The sequence below is a fragment of the Garra rufa genome, chromosome 12 (genome assembly GCF_049309525.1).
Source record: "Garra rufa chromosome 12, GarRuf1.0, whole genome shotgun sequence".
Lineage (NCBI taxonomy): Eukaryota > Metazoa > Chordata > Actinopteri > Cypriniformes > Cyprinidae > Garra > Garra rufa.
The window spans coordinates 42674423-42692819 of NC_133372.1; the positions used below are offsets into that span (position 1 = coordinate 42674423).

At 35.6% G+C, this 18397-nt stretch overlaps 1 protein-coding gene across 1 annotated transcript in view; it reads right to left on the reverse strand.

Annotated features, from left to right (window-relative positions):
* LOC141347616 (uncharacterized) overlaps positions 1-18397 on the reverse strand; it is a 33459-nt gene that overhangs the window by 4468 nt on the left and 10594 nt on the right. Inside the window, exons 5-7 of the mRNA XM_073852604.1 lie at positions 3854-3918; positions 2941-3003; positions 2774-2836 (exon numbers count right to left, since the gene is read on the reverse strand). Coding sequence (XP_073708705.1) covers positions 2774-2836; positions 2941-3003; positions 3854-3918 — 191 coding nt within the window. The remainder of the gene's footprint in view (positions 1-2773; positions 2837-2940; positions 3004-3853; positions 3919-18397) is intronic.

Sequence of the window (18397 nt, forward strand, 5' to 3'; positions counted from 1 at the left end):
TTTTTTATAATGGACTTTTGACCAAAAACAACGTTTTAAATTAAAATGTCTTAATGATGGATTTGTTTCTTACAAACACACAGCCTTTTGCTTACAAGATGTCAATTGATGGACAGAAGCGGTGTGGATTACTTGTGGATTATTGTGATGTTTTTATTAGCTCTCATTCTGACGGCACCCATTCACTCTAGAGGATCCGCTGGTGGTCAAAGTGATGTAATGCTAAATTTCTCCAAATCTCTTTCCATGAACAAACAAACTCATCTACATTTTCAAATTCTCATTTTTAGGCAAACTATTCCACTGTCTTGCAAACACTATAATTATGCAGTTATTTCAATGATTAGTTACTGAACATGCAGACTGTCTTTAATCCTTTCAAAATCACGTTTAATAAGAGTCTTTGGATTTCAGTTCCGATGAGAAAAGGGAAAAGCCAAAAGCAACACAGGTATCTGAAAGATGTCAATTATTGGGCAGCCAGCAAAGCAAAAGCAACTGGCCCGGGATGTCAAACAAACACACGCTTTTGAACCACCTTCCAGCTCAAATCTGGTCAAGCTCCTTCTTCAAGCATATTAAATTAAGCCCCATGAAAAACACGCCCCGCAAATGAAAGCAGAATTTAACTATACGTTTGGCACGGCATTCCAGTTTTCCAGAGGCTGAGCGTGTAGCACGTCACTTTGCATCACAATAAATGAACGCGGATAATAAAAAGACTCGCAGCTCACTCGGAAGCACGGCCACTGCAAGTGGTGTTGTTTCACAATTAACTTTCTTTTTTTAAATTTATAAAGCCTGTATGATCTGCAGTACATCACGGAACGGAGGGACGACATGGAAACTTCAGAGAGCGAAACGGCTAGGCACATTATTGACACAAGAATTATGAGCAATCTACGCACACCGCAGGGCCAGAGAAGAGGACTTTATAATGGCAGTGCTGGATGTAAACCGAACCCTGTGCAGGACAGCCAAGCAAAGCGAAGCAAAAATAAAAAGTCAACAATAATTCGCACAATTCAAATCCACACTTACCAAGTTCATGGCCTGAATCAAAAGAAAGAAAGACCATTAGTACAATATTTTGAGAGCAATTTTACTAAACCTATTGTCTCATACAACAAAGTGTGGGATGTATGCGAACTACATGAAAGTCAATTCTATTCTAGATTTTATCAAACTACTTTCTAGACCTTAAAATTGCTTGTAAGCGAAAAAGCTTTAGCAAATATGCGCCTATGAACAGTCTATAAGGCACACAAAAAATGTGCCACATTTTATAAATGTATTTATAACCTACGTGAACCAAAAAAAAAAAAAAATCTAATAAGCACTAAAAATAAAAACAATGTGCATTTCTGAAAATTCTTTATTTCTGTTTTGTGATTCATGAATATATTGCCAGGGGGCGCCAAACACTACAATCTAAAATTATTAAAAATACTGCATGGCTGTTAAAGCAAATGCTTTACATTAATGTTTAGAATTTATTGCTTATTTAAATTATGTTTATGTAATTTTGCAATCACTGCAAGGCGATTTAAAATTTTTAACAAAAATGTAAAAACAAGTATTTTATTCTAACTTTTGCAATCCTGATTAAAATCACTTTATACACAATTTAAACTGACAAAAAAGTAATGTTTTTTTTTTTTTAATTTAAATGATTTTTTACTAACTATATTACATATTCTCTCTGTCTCTCTCTACACACAAGATTTAATTTCAACATATTTGTGACCCTGGACCACAAAACCAGTCTTTTTTTTATTGAGATTTATGCATCATAAATATAATAATAAATAAGCTTTCCACTGATGTATAGTTTGTCCGAACAGGACAATATTTGGCTGAGATACAACTATTTGATAATCTGAAATCTGAGGGTGCAAAAAAAAAATCTAAATATTGAGAAAATCACCTTTAAAGTAGTTCAAATAAAGTTCTTAGCAATGCATATTACTAATCAAAAATTAAGTTTTACCATATTTACAGCAGGAAATTTACAAAATACCTTCATGGAACATCATCTTTATTTAATATCCAAATGATTTTTGGCATAAAAGAAAAATTATTTATTTTAACCCATGCAATGTATTTTTGACTATTGCTACAAATATACCCTTGTGACTTATGACTGGTTTTATGATCCAAGTTTTAATATATTTATGGTAGGAAATGTACAAAATAACCTAATGGAACATGATCTTTACTTAACATCCTAATGATTTTTGTCATAAAAGAAAAAAATGTTGGCTATTACTACAAATACACCCATTTTGTGGTCCAGGGTCACATTTGTATACATCACGGCCTTATATTTATTATAAAACAATCTGCATTTGAAAAACCCATATCAGACGACGCTAATTCTCATCACTGTATTATATCATCCAGCAGTTCCTCCGACAGACTTTACAAGTGAAAACTGAATATTGGAGACAGACACATCGAGTCTGGATGCAAGGAAAGGAAGGTTGAAGAAACAGTGAGCTTCAGGAAAGCCAACAGGCAAAGATCTCAGCCATTCATGCACCTTCAGCCTCGACGACAATCAGCAGCGGCAAACACGAAGCACTACGTTACACGACACAGCTTTCCGTAGCACTTCCGACTTAGTTTTTACGTCAAATATTGATGCAAGCACTCATTCCTCGAGATTTTATTCAGCCAATAGATAACTGGAACTTATTTATAGCCATCTCTTAATGGTTTGTGCAAAGGCAAATGCTGTAAAGCCCCGCCCCACCCGCAGGAAAGCGCATACCTTCAGCTTTGACTGTATCTCGCGAGATTTTCTCCGGGCAAGAACCTGCAAATGGCTAGAAACCTGCAGAACAGAAAAGCCAAAGAGAAGGAAAAGAAAAAAGAGGAGGAGGAAAAAGAGAGAGAAGCCGTAACCAAAGAGGAAAAAGATGCGCGTTTCCAACCTACCTTTATACCTGCTTGATACTCTCGAACTTTCTTCCGCGCTAACACCTGTATGTGACTAGATACCTGAAGAATTTCGAGATGGTTTAACAAAAACATACATGCACAGTCAGATTATTTACCTACTTAAAACTCTCATTACGGCGAGACACTGCAGGTGAACAGGGTAAAGAAAATTAACTAATAGTTATCAGCTTACTTACCCAGTTAATTGGTTACATTGATAATTGCAAACATTTTTTGTATTACAAGTTTTCTAAAATATTAGGTTTAAATAGGCAAATGAGACATTATTTAATGAAATATGCGCTAATTTGCATACATTTCTAGGACAAAAATCTAAACACTGGATGAAGTCAGTTTCAAAATTCTTGTTAAATTTTTTTGACATATTAGAGTCAAATGTTTTTACAGAGGGGATTTTGGGTATCTCATATTGTCACTTCATAATTCAGAAAAAAAAATGAGAACAGACAGAAAACAATGTATTTTTTTTACCATTTTTGGGGGGAAATAAAATGTATAAAATCAAGCAAATTATATATGAACAAATGCCTCTGTAAAAACCTTCTGAATATAGACAGGAATAAAATGTCAAGTTTGGTGTGTGTAAGTGCTACTGAAGTGGAGATTTATGGCTCAGTGTAGGAGAAAAAACTCATTTTGAGAAAACGGCCTTTAAAAATATGTATTGTAATTGAAATCTATTGACACAAATAAATAAGGTGCTATAAAAGAAACACTTAACAGTGTCTTTTAGGTGTTTTCTTTCCACTAGTCTGAAAAAACACTTTATGAAACACCAAAAAGCACAAAATCTCAAACTTGATAGGTGCATGAAAAAACAGTGTTTTTGCCTGCAGTGTCTCCCCTTAAAAACAACAAATACTTAGTGCAACCAATATAAAGTGCATACCTGTTTTCTTGTGCGGGTTTTGCCTGTTCTCAGCTTGATGTATCTGGCAATAAGCTCATTGCGACCTGAGAAGAAAAGAAAAGAAAATACGTTTTTGTAAGTTTCAAAGTGACCAAAAGGTGGCGACAGAAGCAATGAAAGAGGTGCACACATCTCTCAACAACAATGGCAGAATTTATGAGACTGAAACCGCAAATAGAAAACTAATGAAGTAAAGCTGTAGGCTTTATATATTAAATTTGCCTTCAAACGATGGGAAAAAACATGCTTCACATTTGACCATGTTTAAAACAGCTGCAATCAGTCATCTGGTAATAAAACGTTATCCGTAACACCTTTTCATAAGGATAAAAAGTGACCATTATGCAACAGAGTACATAATATGCAACAAGTACATATTGAGAGAACATGATATGCAACATATTTTCAATGTAATGCCTATTAATATTTCACAGCATGAGTATTCAGGTGTTTAAACAATACATTTGATAAATTTGTTTATTTCTAACTTAATTTTAAATATACCAAAAAAAGTTTGTAACATACTATTTTGTAATATAATACATTAATTTAAGTAGTTTTAATTTACTGCAAAACTCCTGAGTGAAACTCTGTCTCAAAAATACTAACTACTATTAACTATTTACTCACTATTTACCTATATATAAAATCAAATATGCTAGGAAAACTAATCAATTTCTACTTAATATCTATTTAATTGAGAAATGCTTAAAAGATATGCATCATAGTATTACAAAAATTGCATTTTTTGTAATATAATACATTCATTTTAGCAGTTTTAAATCTCCTGAGTGAACCAAAAGTACTAACTGCTATAAACTATTTAATTACTCACCACTTAGCAATATATAAAATAAAAAATGCCTACAAAAAAAAGCTAGACAAAAAGCAAATCAGTTACTACTTAATATCGATTTAATTGAGAAATGCCTGGAGAGTATGTGTCATAGTATTATATATTAATATGGTAACACTTCACTTCATTGTTTGTTTATGTTAGTTCACAGTGCATTAACTAATGTTAACAAAACATGATTTATTAATGCATCAGTAATTGCTGAAATTAACATTAATTAAGATGAATAAATCCTGTAGAAGTATTGTTTAATCTCAGTTCATGTTAACTAATGTAGTAACTAATGAACCTTATTGTAAAGTGTTACCATTAATATTAAAATAAATAAAATAAAATACAAATAAAAAATGCTATATGCCATATATAAAAAAAAAATTAACAAAAGATTCTACACTTTGTACTGTTCAAATATTCTTAAAAAAGACAAAAAAAAAAAGTCCTGAAATTTAAATGCATGGGGCATTCGGCGCCCCCTTGAGGAAGACAACTTTGTGTTTGACATCAAATAATTTTAGCTAACACACATTTGTGTTTACAATGTTGAGTTCAAGTAGAATATGAAGTAAAAAATGTGAACATAATATAGTTTAAAATAAAATTAGTTAGATATAAAAGCACATTGTGAAATTTTATAAAAAAAGCTTTGCAGAAATAAAGTTGCAATTAAGAGTACTAAAGCCGCAAGTTACAATTAGTTTTTTTTTGTACCCTGGGGCGGAAATGGTCTTCCACAGCAGTGAGACCACTGCACCGATTTGATTTTGTTTCTGTACACCCTTCCCCAGACACACCCTCTCTCTCCCTCGCTCTCTCTCCGAGCCTCCGCATTCCTCGCATTCCACTGCGCCTGTGACATCTGCCCCACACAACTTGATTTGATGAGGGCAACAGCCTGGAGCATGCATTCAGAGAGCGAGAGAACGGCCCGAAAAAAAGCGAGGGGGGAGAGAAAGAGAGAGAGAGAAACAAAGAGCTTTGCAGTTTCTGCCAACAACTGGCAGCTGAAGATCATCCTGCCCTACCAAACGGACACTCACACCTGCCACAAACCGTCTCGGCAGGAGGCAAAGAATAACACGGACCCCCCCGTGTCCCATATTCCCACCTCCCAGCTCTGATTCCCTGGTCAGGTTTCTTCTCAACCTTTGAACTTAGAACATGTCTGAAAAGGAGGCTCAAGCCGGTGACCGGAAGGTTGCTGAATCAATCCCTGGAAGAAATGGGCTGTGATCCACTAAGCAATCCATAAACGACACAAACTTATCTTGTCCTTCCTTCAAACGAGACTCAAGGTGGGTCAAAAGGGTGGATGGTACTTGGCTCCATCCTCAGGCTACATGGCATTTTTGCAAGCCTCTGTTCCCGTTGAAGCACAGGTGGAAAAATCTCACAGGTGGAAAATATCTTGAAGCTGTAACAACTATGAAACCAGACAGACGGCATTTCTGCCATTCAACTGGGCTGTAAATCAACCGGGCAAAGCCAAGACGCTGAGAAGCGAAGATGAGGGAAGGCCTGGTAGCATCAGAAGTTGTACAAAAATCACATAAATTTTAGTTTTGGCTTGACATTTAGTGCGCAAAACGTGTACAGATGTCGCATGTGCATGTTCTCCAGTGGCAGAGTAGATTAAGAGAAATGCAACTCAAAGTTTGCTGAAACTGCTAAAGCAAAATAAGAGCGATCATACAAAATAAATGTTATTTTTTTATTTAGTACTGACCTGAAGATGATATTTCACATAAAAGATGTTTACATATAGTCCACAAGAGAAAATAATAGTTGAATTTATAAAAATTATCCCGTTCAAAAGTTTACATACAGTTGATTGTTAATACTGTGTTGTTACCTGAATGATCCACAGCTGTGTTTTTGTAAGTTATAGTTGTTCATAAGTTCCTTGTTTGTCCTAAATAGTTAAACTGCCCGCTGTTCTTCAGAAAAGTCCTTCAGGTCCCACAGATTCTTTGGTTTTTCAGCATTTTTGTGTATTTGAACCCTTTTCAACAATGATTGTATGATTTTTTTTATCTTTTCACACTGAGGACAACTGAGGGACTCATATGCAACTATTACAGAAGGTTCAAACACTCACTGATGCTCCAGAAGGAAAAACAACACGTTAAGAGCTGGGGGGTGAAAACTTTTGAACAGAATGAAGATGTGCATTTTTCTTATTTTGCTTAAATATCATATTTTTTCATTTAGTATTGCCTTTCAGAAGATACAGAATAAACTTACAGAAGACAAAATAAGTTAAATGTACCCTGATCTTCAAATTCAAAGTTTTTAATGCATTGTTTTTGTTTTCTGGAGCATCAGTGAGTGTCTGCAACTTCTGTAATAGTTGCATATGAGTCCCTCAGTTGTCCTCCGTGTGAAAAGATGGATCTCAAAATCATATAGCCATTGTCGGTAAGAGTTCAAATACACAAAAATGCTGAAAAACCAAAGAATTTGTGGGACCTGAAATTTTTTTCTGAAGAACAGCAGGCAACTGCTCAGGAACTACCACTAAACAAACTATTCAACTATTATTTTCTCTTGTGGACTATATGTAAAGGTCTTATCTGAAATATCTTATTCAGGTCAGTACTAAATAAAAAAAATAACATGCATTTTGTATGATACCTCTTATTTGGAAGATCCTGCAAGGTGCATGTAAACGTTTGACCTCAACTGTATCACATTGTAAGATCCAAAAACTATAAAGGTACAATTCTGCAATATAGTCTCCATTACAAGAAAGAGTCACTTTTACAAGAAACAAGTTGCTATTGGGAGATGTAATGTCTCAAATACTACTGCAAAACGCAAGTTAATGCTCTTGGAGGCATTTCCTGCTGGAAGGATAAAAAAAATAAACTTCATTCAAAGCGTAACAACTCATAAAACACTTATTTCCACCCATCAATGTTGGCGTAATAAAAAAAAAAACAGCGCCGGCTCTGCACTTCACATTACACTGCAGGCCCGATCCAGGCGGTGTTAACAGGGCCGAAGCAGACGGCGTTCCCGAGGCCTCACGTCAGCGGTGGTATTATGAGCGCTGTCGTCATTCTCCGCGTGAGTGGGCTTCTTCAGTGGCAGATGACTACATGTAAATGGATAAGGTGTTTATAGTCACAGGAGAGAGCAGGCTCTCCATGAGGTCGGCATTCGCTTTCCTGGAGATGGCGAGAGCAGTGAGTGTCAACGACGTGCTGGGATTTGTTTACAACTTGATTTATTAATAAATCCAATTTGTGGAATTTCACTTTATTGGCACAGAGACTGAGGCTAGGTGAGCTGAATTGCTCAACATGTCAAATCAAATCACAAACCAGCTTTCACTTGAAATAAACCACTAAACCTGAGTCATACCGTGAACGACAACCGATGTAAAGCAGAACCAGTGATACCACCATACGGCCACATGGTTTCAAGGGAATCCCTTAACACAAAAAGTAAGATATGCAACAGATATCACGCAGAAGCTTTTAGAAAATGCCAACTATTTTCTATCAACAATGTCAATACTCCAGTATTTTCTTATCAGCCAGTCGCGGCATCTGAAACAGCACATAGCGCATTTGAAGCGTCCTTCTGACTTCATCGTGAGTCAGTAAATATGTTTGGATTTACCGGCAAGAGGAGGATAAAGCCTGGATGATGTAATCCCAGACTAAAGAAGAGACTCTGGAGGCTTGCTTGCAAGATCTAGTGCGCTGCCTTGTCGTCTACAGCCAGCACAGGCAGCTCCGCACCTTCTAAGGCAGGATGAGACGGATTGAATTGCACTATAAAGGCCAGCTGCTTTGTTGACACATGCTACATCAAAGAAAGTCTATAAGAGATGCAACTAACACTCAGACTGACATTTGCTTGTTCCTAAACAAAAAACACTATTAAAGCACAAATCTATCTATCGCGAATACAACATAGCTATACTTAAACTTGACATTTCTCTCAACTCAGACTCTGTTCCAAATGCCAAGCTTGAGATGATCAATCCACGCTGGTAGAAAGGCCATCTTTAGCCAAAAGCGACCACCCTTAAGAATTGTAAAATGACAAATGGGAAACCCTAAAGCAATGGTGTCCACTCCTGATCGTTTAAAGCCAATATCTTGTAGAGTTTAGCTTTAACACATACTAATATAATAGCCAGGAAGTTTCCAGTGTTCATTAAAACCAGGGTTGTGAATTAACAAGGGCTTGTGGCAAAAATGCCACCAAAATAAACAAAAATGTCCTATAAATTCAAGACAACAGGGCAAAAAATGCATAATTAAACAAAAATAAATAAAAGTGTAAATCTGCGGAATTACATTCAGATTCGCTCAAACTGCATCAGCTTTTACGCACTGTTTTGTACATTGTTGAGCCTTAAGACCAATCAAGTGCATTTCTGTTGAATTTAGGAATGCACTGGCCAATCAGAGGCGCTTAGATTAGTCAGCGCTGAAAAAGCTGAAGCTGTGAATTCCACAAATTCCCTCAACAACTGTGCAGAGACGATGTAAATAAAATATTAATTTCACTGATTATAATGGGAGTTCAATCATAACTTGTGGTAGAATAGACTAGACTAACGTCATGGTCCGACATGTTTGTCTATGAAGCCAGAATGTAACGTCACATGACCAAAACGAAACAAAAATGGTTTCTATGTCGATATTAATAAGCATTATTACAATATTAAGAGCAATAATTTACAATAATGATTTTTGTCATAATTTTCCAGCCCTATAAGCTTCTATTTTATACGTGTATAATTTAGATACAATTTGAAACAGTCTATTGTTTATGACAACAGTTTAAAATACTGATTAAAGTAATTGACCCATCACAAACAGCTTGTGAAAACTTTGAATTTGAAGATCAAAGTAAATTCAACTTATTTTGTTTTCTGGGAAACATGTAACCATCTTCTGTAGCCTCTGAAGGGCAGTACTAAATGAAAAAATATGCTATTTAGGCAAAATAAAAAAAATTTACACGTCACCATTCTGTTCAAAAGTTTTCACCCCCGGCTCTTAATGCATCATTTTCCCATCTGTAGCATCAGTAAGCGTTTGAACCTTCTGTAATAGTTGCATATGAGTCCCTCAGTTGTCCTCAGTGTGAAAAGATGGATCTCAAAATCATACAGTCATTTTTGGAAAGGGTTCAAATACACAAAAATGCTGAAAAGTTGTGGGACCTGAAGGATTTTTCTGAAGAACAGCAGGCAGTTTAACTGTTTAGGACAAACAAGGAACTCATGAACAACTATCACTAAACAAAAAACACACAGCTGTGGATTATTCAGTTAACAATACATTATGAAGAATCAAGGGGATGTAAACTTTTGAACTTTTGATTCATTCATTTGATTCAATTCAACTATTATTTTCTGTTGTGGACTATATGTAAACATCTTATATGCGAAATATCTTATTCAGGTCAGTACTAAATAGACAAAACCATGCATTTTGTATGATACCTCTTATTTTGGTAAAATTTTTGACCTCAACTGTTTTTGACGTTAAAGACAATAGTATGGTGATGCCCCTGAAAATAAATTCCACCGGAAAAATATCGCCTCTTAATGATTTTTTTTTTTTTTTTTGACCAATTAAGACTGGTCATTAGTTGGTTCAGGTGCGTTTAAATAGAACTGGAGCTAACCTCTACAGGATACTGGCCCTCAAGGAGCAGAATTGGCATCTCTGCACTGCCGGATTGGACAAGTCTATGAAAGGTTTGTCAAAATGCATTTTGGGACTACCTTTGAATATGGCAAATTCAAAGTATGTCATATGGTTGCATGCCTGAGACACCTACAAATGCTGTCTAGGAAGCTCACACTGGAGCTCTATGAAGCAGCCGCAGGGACTTTGACTGATTTACAATCACTACAGTACCTCACCAGTCACTCAAACCTCGGGCAGGTGGAAACTGCGCTCAGATCAGTACTTCCAGATTGATTTCTGTGAATTCTCTGAATTTTCTGTCCGTATTCTCAATTAGATTATCTTAAATTATGTGTTAAATAAAAATTTTTTTTAGAGCACTGCACACAAAAAAAAGAATGCATATTAACACAACCGTTGCGTTTAACATTGGGTTCTTCAAGGAAAAGCCAACCGCAACCCTAAAAGAACCTCAATGTTTCTTCACAATACACTGGGCTGTGTTCAGGACGCTTTCTGTCAGTTTGCCGTGCTTTCTCCCAGTCTGGTTTGTATCTCGAGGCTTGGCTTGCTAATTCAAACCAGCACTTGGGTTTTGTCTTGTCTGTTTCTCTGAGGAGAAGAAAGGCAAGCAGACAGTTTGAGGAGGAGGGGACCAACGCCAAACACCTGGACCCTCCCAATCCAGCCAAACTGGAGCGTCCAACTGCAATTTACGAATGCACAACTGAAAAAGAGACACGTCGCTCAAGCCAAGAATTAAACCAGATTTGGTTGTTTGTGCGATTTAACAACTTGAAGCAACAGATTCGCTGGTCGTGTCCCACTAACTTTCTGACACAGCTGTTTTATAGTACGTAAATCAATAAATTCTAATTAGCAGTAGTGTAAATTTTGTCAGCTATTTTCAATTTTAGTCTTAGTCGCGTGTTAAATGTCCTTGTTAGATTCCATCATATTTAGTAAACCTTAACCTATTTGGTTTTAGTTGACTAAAAGTCTCAACTATTTAGTCTAGTTTTAGTCAAAGAAAATCTGAAGTATTTTAGTGTAGTTTTAGTCAATGAAAAGTTGACAGTTTAGCAATTAGATTGTTTAATTAACCATTAATTAATAAAATACTTACTTATTTTTTTCCTCAAATGTACATTTTAGTTATCAAATTTAGTCAACCTTGTCCTGTTTTTGTTTAGTCAAGTTTAAGTCAACGCATGAGCATTTTATTCCGGGTTTAGTCGATGAAATCTCGGTCATATTTGCTTCATGCTGCATAATGGTTAAACTGATAAAAATTATTTTTGCTCAAAATTAATTGTCGTCATTTGAGAAATTTACTTTCGCACTTTAGGTATTGCACTTTCACCAGTAAGCACAAATAAATGGAATGTGGACTCACACACGGTTTATTTTATCTAGTGTACCAATTATACAAATTATAGATTTTTATTATATAAATTAATACCAAAGACTTATGCACTCTCTCTGTCTACATTATGAAAACTGCTAAAACAAACGAAAAAATACTACAACAGTGAAATTCCTAATAGTAATTCCATTAAGTCCAAATTGAAATAGCCTAGGTTTTTCTATTAAAACAACCGCGGTTGAGTAAGTTCATTTTTCAGCAACCACAATCGCAAACAATATAGTCGGGATCTCATGACAGAACACAGACTGGCTGAATGACGCTTTCATTTAGATTGCTAAACTCCAGCTTGTCTGTCAGCGTTTTCAGATCATCGACGGCGGCGCTTCCGCAATGAGGAGCGAGCACATTTGCATGGTTGCCAGATTGCTTAAAATAGGGTGACCATATTTTAGTTTTCAAAAAAGAGGGCGTGGGGGGTTGGGGTCCTAGTTTTGGTATCAAAATATGTCATTTCCACACCAAAACTACATATTTTACAGTCACTGTTATGCATTTTGATCATAAACAGAGCTAAAAAGCTTACCACCACAGTGGTCACGGGAGAAAATAAACCCGCCGCAACAGTTTAAAATCAGCCCAATTCCATTGAAAAAAAAAATGCAGATTTGGCAACCCTACATCCATTTTATTAAGTCCAAACCAGGACATGTCCAGGGAAAAAAAGGACATATGGGTCACCCTACTTAAGATAAGCAAAACACCGGGCAGAAAATATATACTTGTAACAGCGAAGCTCTGATTTCGGGGATTTGAACTCTTGTTATCTGGCAACCACACACGTCTCCTTTTCTATGATGAAAATAAAGTAAAGTAGTAAAGTTTTTATTTTTTTGAACACATTTTAGTCTCGTCTTATTTCGTCAATGAAATTGCATGTTGATATAGTCTTAGTTCACGTTTTTTGACTTTACTGTCGTCTTGTCTTCCTCTCGTTTTAGTCATGGTAAAAAAGCTAGTCAACGAACATTTTTCATCAGTTTTCATTGGCGAAAAAAATCACTAATTTGCTGGAAGATTCCTAATTCCTACTTTACATGCTAAACATACTTTCTTGTTGGGGTGGGCAATATGGCAAAAAGTCATATCACGATTTTTTTCAGAAAGGTCACGATTTTATCACAATTCTTTGTCATGTTGGTTTTTCTATTTTTCAAGTTGTCTGAGCAGTACAGCCAAACTAATTTCCGTTTCAAAGCCTTACAAGGTAAGAAAATATAAAATAAAAAGAATGGCAGATGTTTAGGCCAAATTGGTCAAAGATAAAAATCTGTCATTTTTTAATCTTTGTTATTAAAAAATAAGATAAGTTACAAATACACATAATATACAAATAAAACAAATTTCAGGTACATTAGGTGTATTTATCAGTAGCATTCAAGAAATCGAATAAATAAATAAAAATAAAACTCTATACAATATATTTATAAATTATACATTGACTCTTATTAAAGCAACTGTATTAAAGTTCTTCAGTCAAGAGCAGTGTGATTTTTCTGTTTTGTTTTTTTAGCCTACCATCACCAAAAAAAAAAAAAAAAAAAAAAAAATCTGTCATCATTTACTCACTTTTTTTTTTTTTTTTTTAAACATAACTTATTTTGAAGCATGTGGATAACCAAATAGTTTCTGGTCTCCAGTTACTTCCATAGTATTTGGTTGTTTTTTCCCACTATCAAAGTCAAAAGCTACTGTCATCCACATTCTTCAAAATATCTTCTTTTGTGTTTCGCACAAGAAAAAAATTATTAATAGAGGTTCGAGTCAACATGAGAGTAATTTTTTGGTGAACTGTCCTTTTAATGACAATCGGCAGCATGTTTAGTTCTTCACTTTAAGAGTTGCACGCATCAAATAAATATACAGGTGCACACCTGTTTTTCTCTTAACTCTTTACTTTCACTTTAGACATAACCTTGTGTGTTTTTGACAGTATTAGCAAACCAGACGCAAAAGATAGCTTAGTCCAGTAATCAGGCGCTGTTTGACACGCTTTTAGACGAAATAACGTTATTTACCGGCAAGGCTTTAAAGCACATGTAAAAAAATGTACTTTTGTGATTGTGAACAAGTGCAGTGTCCCTAAGTGAATGCATGTTGTGGTGTACAGTATATTGACACGGAGGCACACTGTAGCACGATACTACAATATTTTTCCAAAAGCAGATCGTGGAGACATTTTAATCGTCCACAATCAAAAATCGTCAAATCGCACACCCCTACTTTCTGGTTACTGGCTTGTCAAATCAAAGTCCTCAGTGGGGGAACTAATGTTATTATTCAGGTAAGTATCTATTGTTTAACTAACTTGCTCAGCAAGATTATCTTTGAACTGTTGTTTCAAAGACAAGAAACTCACAGTAGAAACAGAAAATGCAAAAATGCATTAAGAATGCATCACATCTTTAGACATTTTGGAATGCAACACTCAAGACTCTCATGTTATTCATTCTAATGAGAGTTTAACACTTTACCACTGGAAATACTACTTTGCACCTGGAGTCATTAAAGAGCTGTGCCTCGGGGGCAGACCAACCTTCTTTAGGAGGAAGAACTAGTCAGAAAAAAGAAAAGAGGAGTACGAGAAAATGGAGGCGGGAGGGTGAGTGAGATCTTGTGGGGGAACAAACTTTGATTGAGCAAGACAAACAGAGCTGGTTTTGCCACTTTTTCAACTGGGTGAGAGGGAGGCAGAAGGAAAATAAACGACAACTCTCTCACAGGGCTGGGAACAAAAAAAAAGCTGCGAATGATCGGAGATGATAAATACAACCAGTTTGAGGGCAAACGAAACGAGAGGAGGGGTAGGCCAGCAAGCAGGGACAGAGAAACAGCGCACAGAGCGATTTGTTCTTGAGAAACCTGTCTTGTGTTGGGCCTGTAGTCCACAGAGGTGCTCCGGGACAAGTGTAGGCCTGTTTTATGAGCTCTGAAAAAACACAACTGCTGGCTAAGACATGCACGTATGTGTGTTTGTAAGATACGTGGGTGTTTTAGTGAACAAGAACCTCCGTTTAAATCAAACAAAACGAACACCTACATCATAATGCGAAGTCATTGACGGCTGCTAGTGAATGGCTATTTGGCTATGACTAACTACGAGATTATGTAAGACGGTGTAAAAGCATGAGACATTTTATGACTCTTCATGAATGCATGGATTTATACGATGGTATGCACAAAGCGATCCTGGATCGTGTATGCGGATGAAAGCAACAACGCGGCTCTATCAGCCCTATTATATCTCCCGCCCTCTTATCTTTTTGCTAGTTTCCGTCCCTCTTTTCGGCCCCCCTCCCATTAGCCATTCTATCTAGAAACACTTGTCTTGCAGGAATCAAATGGACAAACACACCTCCATGACAAAAAGCGCACTGCTGCGATACGATCTCGGCCGTTGAACCGCATGCGTTTCCAAGGCTTTCAATGTGAAGTTCCTGCAAAATTCAGTTTGGGCGGCAGAAGTTAAAGCCTATAATTACTTCCTTAATATCAAATAAATCAATTTGTTTGCTAAAAGTTACGTCATGATGACTGGGCTACCTAGTACAACAATAACAGTTCACACAGGCAGCGATTCATTTTAAATTAGCATTTGAGGCGACGTGAGCAGAGCTGCAACAATCAATTGATAAAGTTGCTAATAATATGTGACCCTGGACCACAAAAGTGAAGTGTGCATGGGTCAGAATGTACATGGGCCAAAGAGTAGTCCACTTTCAGAACAACAATTTACAGATAATTTACTCACCCCCTTGTCATCTAAGATATTTATGTCTTTTTTTCTTCAGTCGTCAAGAAATTATGTTTTTTGAGATAAACATTTCTGGAAATTTCTCCATATAATGGACTTAAATGGTGCCCCGATTTTTTAATCTTCAAAATGCCGTTTAAATGCAGCTTCAAATGACTGTAAACAATCCCAGCCGACGAAGAAGGGTCTTGTCTACCGAAACGTTCGGTCATTTTCTTAGAAAAATATATTTTTACATGCCTTTTAAGCACTGAAACCCGTCCAGCACTAGGGCTTGTAGTGCGCGTTCCCGACTTTACGTACTGCGTCCACCGTGCTCTGCAACACAGCGAATGCTTGAAGCAGTCCCATCACCTGACTCGCCGATTGTTTGTAACAGTGGAACAGATGTGCTCCAGTCGTGACAGCACTGAGATTCCTGCTCCGCTGGAAATGGCTGGCATTTTCCACACTTGCACCACCATCTCGTCTCGTTTGAACGCGGTCTGCCCGAGGCTTGTGTCGCTGCCGCGGCTGTCGCAGTTTTCTCTCTCTGACAGAGTTCATCGTCTGTGTATTCCGGCTCAAAAAGGTAGGAAACGGTGAAAAACTCCATCTCATGTGCTCCTCCAGCTTCAAAGTCGTCCGGCATCGTTGTACTTTATGTTGTACCTTGTTGCTAAAGAGTATTTGATTGCGTTGCACTTCTCTCTTCTCAAGTTCGCTTTGTAAACACTGGGTCTGTAGTTTCGCATACATCACGCGTGACCTTTCAACGTGAGTAAGTAAAGTCGGGAACGCGCACTACAAGCCCTAGTGCTGGACGAGTTTCAGTGCTTAAAAGGTGTGTAAAAATATATTTTTCTAAGAAAATGACCGAACGTTTTGGTAGACAAGACCCTTCTTCGTCGACTGGGATTGTTTACAGCCATTTGAAGCTGCATTTAAACTGCATTTAAATGGCATTTTGAAGATTCAAAAATCGGGGCACCATTTAAGTCCATTATATGGAGTGGAGAAATTTCCAGAAATGTTTATCTCAAAAAACAATTTCTTGACGACTGAAGGAAAAAAGACATAAACATCTTGGATGACAAGGGGGTGAGTAAATTATCTGTACATTGTTGTTCTGAAAGTGAATTACTCCTTTAAGATGTCGTCAAAAATGTACAAAAGTGATTTTATGTCCATAGAAAGCACAATAAATGTAAGTAAAGTGTCTACTTTTAAGGTTTCAAATAGAGAATAAAATGTCCAAATTTGGTTGAAATAATGTTACATTGTCATTCAGTGTAACAGAATTCAAGCAACATGCTTAATCTGACTTGTACGTATTAAAATATATAAAAGAATAAGGAAGCATATTAAATTGAATTGTGTTTTAAATGAGAAAAAAAAATTGTGACAAATGGGCAAAAAAAAAAAAAAAAAAAAAAAAAGTAGAATTTTTAAAAATGTAGAATTACAACTAATTAGTATTTGGGGTGAAAGTAATTCATCTTTTAATATGTCATAAATTGATTTTTGTTGTAAATATGCCTGACAAGATTGTTACACTGAATGACATTTTAGTGGGTGTCTTCTGTAAATTAGGGAAAAATGTATGATATTTATTTTTTGCTGGGGAAAAACATGTCATTTTTGTTATACTTTTAATAAACTGATGTGAAAATGTATACGTTTCATGATTTTAATTAAATGAAAAAGCTTTTTTAATATTTAATTTAGCCATTTAAAAGGAGGGGAAAAATGAAATCCAGAAAATTTGTGAAGAAAAAAAAAATGGAATGTGAAAAAATAAAACTCTGTTCATATGACCCTAAGCTAACAATACATTGTATGAGTCAAAATGATCAAAATGTTCTTTTATGCCAAAAATCATTAGGATATTGAGTAAAGATCATGTTCAATGAAGATATTTTGTAAATCTTCTACCTTAAATATATCAAAACTTAATTTATTATTCATAATATGTATGGCTAAGAACTTCATTTGGACAACTTTAAAAGGCAATTTTCTCAATATTTAGATTTTTTTGCACCCTCAGATTCCAGATTTTCAAATAATTGTATCTTAACCAAATATTGTCCTAATGAAACGTACACTAATGGAAAGCTTATCATCTCAGATTTCAGATGATGTATAAATTTCAATTTAAAAAAATTGACCCTTATGACTGGTTTTGTGCTCTTTGATCACATATTTATAACAGTGCATTTTTTTACACTTTCAGAATTAACATTTAATTGTATGCCGTTTAAAAGACAATGTTGGGCGGGATGTGTATGCTATTATCAATAACAATAAGACAGGAAATAAAATTAGTGAGATCATATTTACCAGTTACCAAAATAAATGTGTTGATGTGAGTGCATTGAAAATTGGAAGATGATTTTGTGTAGGGCCCTTTGAAATCCATTTTTTTTTCCTAAATTCTGTTTTGTTTTGTTTTTTCTTCAAATTCCATTTTTTCCATTTTAATTTTTCTGCATTCCATTTTTTTTTCTTTACTACTTTTTAATGGCTAAATGGAATATTATTAATCAAAAAGCAAGTTTAATTAATTAAGGCGAGACACTGCAGGTGAATAGGGTAAAAAATGAACTAATAGTTATCATCTTACTTACCCAGTTGAATGATTACATTGATAATTGCAAACATTTTTTGTATTACAAGTTTTCTAAAATGTTAGGTTTTAACGAGACATTATTTAATTAAATATGCACTAATTTGCCTACATTTCTAGTATAAAAAAATCTAAACACTGGATCAGTTTTTCGAAATTCTTTTAAAAAAAATTTGACTTATTAGAGTCAAATGTTTTTACAGAGACAATTTTTGTTACTCCGTA